General features: G+C 41.6%; 2 protein-coding genes across 2 annotated transcripts; both read left to right on the plus strand.

Annotated features, from left to right (window-relative positions):
* Window positions 1–6,751: 6,751 nt before the first annotated feature.
* Window positions 6,752–7,144, plus strand: LOC306970353 (histone H2B 1/2-like). The gene has a single exon (XM_079566293.1). It carries the CDS (start codon window positions 6,767–6,769, stop codon window positions 7,139–7,141), a length of 375 nt encoding a protein of 124 aa, XP_079422419.1. The 5' UTR covers window positions 6,752–6,766; the 3' UTR covers window positions 7,142–7,144.
* An 806-nt stretch (window positions 7,145–7,950) lies between these two features.
* On the plus strand, window positions 7,951–8,262 carry LOC306970858 (histone H4; the record flags this gene model as incomplete). Its single annotated transcript, XM_079566892.1, has 1 exon — window positions 7,951–8,262. The coding sequence occupies one exon, from the start codon at window positions 7,951–7,953 to the stop codon at window positions 8,260–8,262; it is 312 nt and encodes a 103-aa protein (XP_079423018.1).
* Window positions 8,263–9,362: the final 1,100 nt, after the last annotated feature.

The following is a 9,362-nucleotide window of genomic DNA, read 5'->3' on the forward strand; positions in this document are numbered from 1 at the left end:
GCGACTCTGTTTTCACAAGAACTGGATATACTAATTGGAAGCACGCTAACGATAAGGCAAAGGGATTTAGCAGGCATAGTAACAGCAAAGAGCACCTAGCGTGCATGGCTAGCTGGAAAGAGAAGCAAATGCGATGCAACACAGGCAGTGAAATTTCAACTATGGTTAACTCTGATCAGCTTGCGCGAAACCGCCTTTATGTGTCTGCAATTGTGGACATAATTGAATTTCTCGTCTCAAACGAACTGCCACTACGGGGTGACGTGGATTCAGTCAATAGCAGAGATGAAGCGGGCAGCGGACTTTTTCTCTCACTGTTTGATTATACACTGAGGCAAAACCAAGAGCTAGCAAAGGCTTTCAGTACAATTCCAAAAAACGCAACTTACACATCACATGATATTCAAAATCACATCATTGAACTAATGAGCACGATCGTAACGAGCAAATTGTTAAAGATGTTGGGGATTCATGGTTTACACTTAAGGTGGACGGAACTAAAGACCCGACAGGCAGTGAAAATGTATCTATAGTTGTGCGTTATGTGGACAAGGACTTTAAAGTGCAGGAGAGGCTGTTATCAATGCAGACAACAGACAAGTGTGATGCCCAGTCGCTCACTAATGTTGTGCTCAATGAACTGTCAAATGCTGGTCTTGACGCAAATAAAATTCTTAGTCAGTGTTATGACGGAGCCAGCGTCATGTCTGGAAGAGAGGGAGGCATGCAGAAGCTTATTCAAAATAAGTTAAACAGAGAAGTGCCATACATTCATTGTTTCAACCACCAATTGCATTTGGTGATCGTTCATGCCATTTCCTCAGAGAGTGCAGTTGGAGATTTTTTTGACGTGTGTAATTCCCTTTATAAATTTGTGAAAAAGCCCACTGTAGCAGCGCAATACAGAGGAGAAAAGCTTAAAAGGCTGTTAGAACAGCGATGGACTGGACATCTTGACACAGTGTCTGTGGTGCTGAAGTCACACACCACACTGGTGGACTTCCTGAAAGAAATGGGATCCACAGGAGCAGGCGCTGATGTGAAAATTGAAGCTGTTGGACTTCATAAGGCCATCACAGAACGGAGCTTCAAATTTCTCGCCTGTGTGATGCATAAAATATTGGGGCTAATGGACCCAGCCAATGGGCTATATGCACAGTTTCCCCACGTGACGTCTTCCTGGACAGTCAGCCAGACGCAGCACTTCCTGTCGCTGGTCGTTTACGTTCACAATTAGCAGATTCCCACACAAAAATAGCGATAGCTCAGGATCTGGTTAAGGACAACGAGTTACTGATGGACAGTCACAGCAACGTATTACAAACATCATGTTCGCTGTGAATCCAGCCCCAAAGGAAACGCCAGCTGTCGTAAGGGGCGGAGCTATTATCTTAGAGCTAAAGGCTAGTGTTGAAAAATGATAATATAACATGTAAACAAGTAAATATTATTTAAACTACTAACAGGACGATTCTTTTTTGCGCAGGCTCGTTCAAAACCTTGCGCTAGTTTTATTTTTTATTTTGTTAGCCGCGTTAGCTTCAAGACAAAAACATCCACCGTTATGAACACGGAGTTTCCTCCAGTGAAGTCGTTGCGTCTCACGTAATATTTTTTAACCTGCTCCAGCCACATCCGAACTTTTACTCGCTGTCCTTTACCAAATCTTGAGCTATTGCTTCATTTCTGTGGGACCTGCTAATTTTTAATGGGAAGAGATGACAGACAGGAAGGACAGCCTCTGGCTGACTGTCCAGGCGGAAATCACGTGGGGTCACTGTGCATATAGCCAATCGGATCCTGCAGGCCGAAGAAACTGATCTAATTACTGCAGTCCGGCTCGTTCAAAGTGCATCCTCTTGCATCAAAGATTTACGCTCAAATGAGGAATTTGTGAAATTGTGGACTGACAGTGCGGCTGCGGCAGGTGAAGGCGCGCCTGCTCCTCCAAAACGACCGCGCCACACCACCAGGAGTCTTCAGGACTATGTAGTAAGTGAACGCCTTGGGCAGCGCGAAACAGACATTCAACAGGAGTGCAAGCGGCTGTTTTTTGGCGTAATCGACTCTATTCTGTGTGAAATGGCTGCGCGTTTCAGTGAGCGTAATGGGAAATACATGACAGCTTTGAACGCTTTGGATCCCGTCAGTGAGAAGTTCCTGGAGGCCGACAAAGTGAAACCACTACTGGATTTAACAAACACAGAAATGATTGAGGGACAGTTCACAGTTGCACGGGACTTTTTGAAAAACAGGCGCACAGGCCAGGACGAGGAGAAAGTGACTCTGAGCCAACTTGTTGCAAAGGAATACATGGTGTTGAGTGCCATGCCAGCGGTAATGACAGCGTTCAAACACGCACTAACATTCGGAGCATCAACTGCTATGTGCGAAAACTCATTCTCCACGTTGAAGAACGTATTTACTGAGCACAGACGCAGCATGTTGCATAGACGGAAAGCCCATCTCATCCAGCTGGCCTTTGAGAATGACCTCAGTCGGAAATTCAAACATGAATGGAAGGAGATGCTGTTAAGGAGGTTCCACTCATCAGGAAAGAGGAGACTACAACTCTACTGAAGGTAAGAGCTGGTTATTTTATCATCTGTACTGTTGATGCTACTGTTTGTGTTACCAATGTGGTTATATATCATACGCTGTTGGACATCACGTGTTTGATCTGCGGAGTCTGTTTTTGTGTTGCTCTGGGTTACCTGGCTTGTGTATTGCTTCTGATTGGCTAGTGCGATTAATCAATTTTTCGTCTGTTTCTCAATGGTCGGGTTAGAATGAGCGTTGTGTTAAAGCAGGTATCTTTACTTGTGGCAGTGTGCTATTGTAGCTTGTTATCACGTTTCTATGTGGCTTATATTAAACACTTAGGCTGCATAAGTTTTCTCATACTATGCATGCATACACGTCATCGCCCCCCCTCGGTTTTCAGCTGCCCCCCCTTCTGTACAGAGCTGGCGCCGGGACTGCCAGGAGACAGGCCAGTACACCAGGAGACCTGGGGGGGGCGACCGAGGTCAACAACCCAGCAGCAGGACCGCTATCTGCTCATTTGTGCACGGAGAAACAGGAGAAGCACTGCCCGAGCCCTACAAAATTACCTCCAGAGGGCCACAAATGTGCATGTTGGTCCTCAAACGGTCACAAACCGACTCCATGAGGGTGTCGGTTTGGTGGTGGGTCAGTGATGGTCTGGGGAGGCATTTCATTGGAGGGACGCACAGCCCTCCATGTGCGAGCCAGAGGTTCCCTGACTGGCATTGGGGACCGGGATGAGATCCTCAGACCTATTGTAAGACCATATGCTGGTGCTGTGGGCCCTGGGTTCCTTCTGATGCCTGATAATGCCAGGCCACATGTGGCAAGAGTGTGTCAGCAGTTCCTGCATGATGAAGGTATTGATGTTCTGGACTGGCCTGCCCATTCCCCAGACTTAAATCCAATAGAGCACATCTGGGACATCATGTCTCGGTCCATCCATCAACGCCACGTGGCACCACAGACTGTCCAGGAGCTGACTGATGCTCTAATCCAGGTCTGGGAGGAGATCCCTCAGGAGGACATCCGTGGTCTCATCAGGAGCAGGCCCAGGCGTTGTAGGGAGTGCATTCAGGCACGTGGAGGCCACACACACCACTGAGGATGATACAGACTCGTTTGGAGGAATTTCTACAGAATCTGGATCAACCAGTGACCTGATTTGTCACTTTGATTTTGACTATAATTTTGGATCCAGACCTCCAGGAGCTGAGAATTTGATTTCCATTTATCATTCTATGTTATTTTGTTCTCACCACATTGCCCTACACTATGAATAAAGATTTTCATCCGGAAAATCGAATTGATTGACATCTAGGATGTGTTTTTTGAGTGTGCCCTAAGTTTTTGTGAGCAGTGTATAACACTGAAACAACAGAAGGATAGATCTTCTGCACAAGAAGCTGAAATGAAAAATATTAAGACTCAAATTAATAATATAAACTGAAATCTTGTTTAATGTATTTAAAAGTGCCCAAATGGAAAATACAGTTGGCGTGGCCCAAGCTTTGAAATCAAACAAAGATAAATTACAAAATAAAATGATAGAAGTCATTAAAGACTTCAAAGGAAACTTAATCACAGATGAAAAAGAAAAAACATTAAAGACCTCTGTGCAAAGGCATATGAAAACATTCCCATTGATACAAACTGTGTAAACTCCTTGTTAAGTAAGATCTCTCCTCCGTCACATCTGGATTTCTCCGCTCTTTTAGGGAAAATTACTAAAGACGAAGTTACAAATGCCATCAAACAATTAAACACTGACAAAAGCCCTGGTCCTGATGGCCTGGCTACAGAATTCTATCAACTATAAATGATCTTCTCCAATTATTAACCGACTCCTTTGGGACTCCTTTTACCAGGGAGTAATGAGTTTGCTCTTTAAGAAAGGTCCTCGTGATGATATAAACAATTTTAGACATTTAACAATAATGAATACAGATTACAAAATATTTGCCAAAGTAATTATGAATTGGATGAATGATGAATTGGAAGAAATTATAGAACATGAACAAACTTGTGCAATCAAGAGCCGCTTAATGTGGGACAATCTGTGCACTTTAAGGGAACTCATTCACGAAAAAAAAGAGAATCAAAACTTTTATGTTGTCGGTCTGGACCAAAAAATAAGCATTTGTTTACATCTCTAGAGATTACCTGTGGTCCGTTCTCTCCAGATATGGGTTCCCTGATGATTTCATAAAAATGATCAAATGTTTATATTTAAAGTCAGATGTTCGCATCAATGTTAACGGTGTTTTAACAGAATCTTTCCCCGTTAACCGTGGCGTAAAACAAGGCTGTCCACTAAGTGCAGCTCTCTATGTGTTGGCCATGAATCCACTTATCTTCACCATAAACAAGAACACAAATATTACTGGTGCGCACGTTGGCACATCGCTGAAAGTCAAGGCATGAGCCTATGCTGATGACGTCACAGTCATAAGCAAAAAACAATTTCAACTAAATAAACTTAACAACATTCTAAAGCTATACGAAGACGCCTCTGGAGCTGTTTTAAACCAGCACAAATCCGAGGCGGTTTGGATTGGTGACGAGGAAAAAAAACACCAATAGATCTTAAAACCAAGCCTGACATAAAAGTCTAATTATATCTAATTATTATTGAAAACAACTGGGAATCTAAACCGGAAGAAATTAAAACTGAATTAAATAAATGGGAAAACAAAAAAACAAGCTATCAGTTAAGAATCAATATAATTAAACGGTTTGTCCTCTCAAAATTAACATTTCTTGCCACGGTCCTCCCACCCCCCAAAAAATGTGAAACCAAAATTTGTGTGAATTTCTCTATATTCTCATCAAAAATCTGCTCAAAGCAGAGTTTACATCTTAATTCATGAACTTTTATCAAAATATTGAATGTTCAGTGCAGTTTGACAGTGAAAGTAACGTACAGTAGAGCAGAATGTGTTTGGAAAAACAAAGCTGTAAAAGTTACACAGACAACTGATATTCTATAAACACCAAAAAAAATGCACATTTATTTATACAAAATCATCTTTTTTGATCATGATCTCTCCTAAAACTGCTCAGACACTGATATGCATCAGATTTTATGATCTGTGATAAAGTTTTGAGTGTTTACAGCGTTTTGTCTCTGCAGGTGAACAGTAGAGCAGCTCATGTTTGGTTCAGGTGACGTTTATAAACACTCAAACTAAACTGTACCAAATACAGCTTCAGCTCCAACACAGGGACAACACATCACAGTGAACATGTTCCTGGACCTTTAGAACAAATACAAACACAATTCAAACACAGACACATCGTCCAACACAGACGTTCCTCCATCACAGCTCAGTTTGAAAAACAAACGTCCAAAAGAGAATCTCTCAGGTCAGTCCCGACCCACAGTCCACATCTGCACCAGCTGCTCTTAGAAACATTACATATTTCCACATTCTGAGGTTGTATTTGACACAGTAAGTCCGAGAGTCCACACAGGTTTACATGAACATAACACAGGCTGTTCACCTGCAGAGACAAAAGGTGATGATTTTGTATAAATAAATGTGCATCTGTTTGGTCCCCTAATTTTGTCCCTAATTTTGAATATTTCCACTTGGAAACTGAGCAGATAGTCCGAGTTATCCTCAGAATTAGATTTTTGATATTTTCTGACTGTTGTTTATAAATATAAAATATTGCACATTTTGAAAGCTACATTAGTTTACTTTAGCTACAATGTAAACTAATTTGGACTTTACAGTGTGTTAGATATAGAGGTGTTCCCAGTTCTTTAGTCCACTTATTTTTCTCCTTCTGTGTTTAGCTAAAAGTCTGCGGACGTACCATATAATCACGTATGGTAAATTACCTTTAGGCCAAAGTAATGCAGCCAATTTAATGCTTTCTTACAATAAATGTATATTTCAGAATATTAGTTTAAATCTGTATTTGCATTTATGGTTGTTATGGCTCAGAGATTAATGTTTTGCTTCAATTCAATAACTCAAAAATAGGCTAATTATTTTTTGTTTATTTTTAAGGGGGAATTGTCAAGAAAAGTAGATTTACATCGTAGCTGTTTTGAGCCTCAAACTTCATTAACACAATGTAGGAAACGTGAAACCATTCTACCAATCATATGTGAAGAATAGCGCAGCAAATTTGCATGAAGTGGGTAAATAAATAGGAGAGGAAGAAGTGTGAGTACATATCGTCTCGCTGAGCTTCGAAAACTACAACCATGCCTGAACCTAACAAACCCGCGCCTAAGAAGGGCTCAAAAAAGGCCGTCACTAAGGCCGCTGGTAAAGGAGGCAAGAAGAGGAGAGCTAAGAGGAGGGAGAGTTACGCCATCTACGTGTACAAGGTGCTGAAGCAGGTTCACCCTGACACCGGCATCTCCTCCAAGGCTATGAGCATCATGAACTCGTTTGTGAACGACATCTTTGAGAGGATCGGCGGTGAGGCCTCCCGCCTGGCGCATTACAACAAGCGCTCCACCATCACCTCCAGGGAGATCCAGACCGCCGTGCGCCTCCTGCTGCCCGGAGAGCTGGCCAAGCACGCCGTGTCTGAGGGCACCAAGGCTGTGACAAAGTACACCAGCTCCAAGTAAACCGCGTTGACTGCGGTAATAAACGGCCCTTTTAAGGGCCACCCACAAAGACTAAAGAGCTGTACTTCTACACCCACAAAAATGAAGCGAAAGGGGCATTTCCCAAATCTAAAGCCTAGATACGAAAATTAGACGTCACGTGAACAAGATTAAAACGCAACAAAAAAGTCAAACATGCAACAAATGATACACGGTAACACAAGGAATAATCTTAGCTCAGTTGTGTAGATCTTAACTTTCAAATCAGGCGTCACACTGGTCTAATAGGCTGTAAACTCTCCAGTCATGAAGGTTAAGGGGTTAATTTGTAATTAAAAGAAAGTTAAACAAAAAATATCTTAATTTACCAGAAAATCCCCCTCTGGCGCATTATCACATTTTTTTTCTTACCAGATTGCAAACCATTCACAAACCACACATTTGACAATAATTCTCAACCTGAATGGAATTTTGAGATCTGTATAAATGAGAATGTCTTTATTGAAAGATTGATAAAATATGTTATAACTCAAACAATGTAGTTTCTCAGTCATCCAGGTAGTTAAATAGACTCAAAAAAGGTTCTACAGTTTTCGTACCAAATGCCACCTCATAAAATATTTAACCTTCCGAGCACAGCAGTACACTCATAATATCATTGGGTTTATAAAACTTATATATTTTTATGAATGTTTTTGCTTTGTATCAAGACGTTCACTTAGGGGAAGTCCCGCCCACTGCCTGTCTTCACCCAGGTCCGCTAACGCTAAATAAATATGCGGAGCAGACGCCTCAAGTTCATCTTGTTCATTAACCACAGAACAGTCATTATGAGTGGAAGAGGCAAAGGCGGGAAAGGACTCGGAAAAGGAGGCGCCAAGCGTCACCGTAAAGTTCTCCGTGATAATATCCAGGGCATCACCAAGCCCGCTATCCGCCGTCTGGCTCGTCGCGGCGGTGTAAAGCGTATCTCAGGTCTGATCTACGAGGAGACCCGCGGTGTTCTCAAGGTGTTCCTTGAGAATGTGATCCGTGACGCCGTCACCTACACCGAGCACGCCAAGAGGAAGACCGTGACCGCCATGGACGTGGTGTACGCCCTGAAGAGACAGGGCCGCACTCTGTACGGCTTTGGAGGATAAATTTATGGTCTACAAATGAAACAAAGGCTCTTTTAAGAGCCACCCACACGTTATAAAGACAGTTCTTTTACGCATTGATGAAATATGTCATTGAAAACACACCGTGTGTATTTCCCCTTACGTCTTTTCCAACACGTCTTTACATTTTTCCAACATGTATTGTCTTGCTCTTCTTTTTTTGGCCAGTCAGTATTCATGTGTCGGTCGCGAACGATCCTGCTCTTTTGAACGAGTCTTTACAGTGAACTATATGAACGGGTTCGCGGAGGTGAACTCTTTTTTGTATTTGTACATGCTTATTTTGCTAAACAAAAGTCACTGCTGGAGTGGGGCAGAGGGACAGTTATTGTAAATGCGAGACCGCGGGACGTGAGCGCTGAATGAGAGCAATAGAAGCGCTTCTATTGCTCTCATTCATGTAAACTTTCCTCGCTTAATCAGGTCGTGTTATTGTTTTTTGTGATAAAAACTCCATAGAGGGAAAGATCGATGTTGTATTGTTAGAAATAGTGACATTTTCGTTAAAATCACTAAATCACATCTAAACCAGGCCAAAGGCCTAATACAGAATAATGCAGTTACAAAAGAGGTCCGAAAAATTCTGTAAACCTCATCTGAGCCATACCTGTACCTTTCTTTTTTTAAAATTCCTTTATTTAACATTGAACAATTTTACATAATATTTTCATAACTGACAAGAACAAATAAAGTGCATTTCATTCATATACAAAAGTTACAATACAGTTTACAATTTTAAAATGTCTCAGGTAAGTTGTTTCGTAATGTCCAGTGATCGTCTTTTGAGTTCTGTGGAAATTTGTTTGCAAACTGTTGAACTGTCTATAAAAGTCTGTGTCGTGGTTAGTTTTGATCGTGTTTTCCATATTTTTATTGCACTATAGCGATGACCTGTTGGAAAAGTTGAGTTTTATTTGAAGTGAAGTTTTCTTGAAAAAGTCCATAGATGACACACTCCAAAAAGTCATTCTTTGCTCTTGTAAAAGATAATAAATGCAAAATGTTAACTATTAAAAAAAAAAAAAAGAACAGCATTTTATTTATGTGACAGAAGTAAAGTGTATGTGAATGTGTATTTTTCG

This window comes from Gobius niger (assembly GCF_951799975.1).
Source record: "Gobius niger genome assembly, chromosome: 11".
Lineage (NCBI taxonomy): Eukaryota > Metazoa > Chordata > Actinopteri > Gobiiformes > Gobiidae > Gobius > Gobius niger.

Bases quoted from the DNA above. Each gene is read 5' to 3' on its own strand.
- LOC306970353 (XM_079566293.1), top strand. From the start codon at position 6,767: ATGCCTGAACCTAACAAACCCGCGCCTAAGAAGGGCTCAAAAAAGGCC.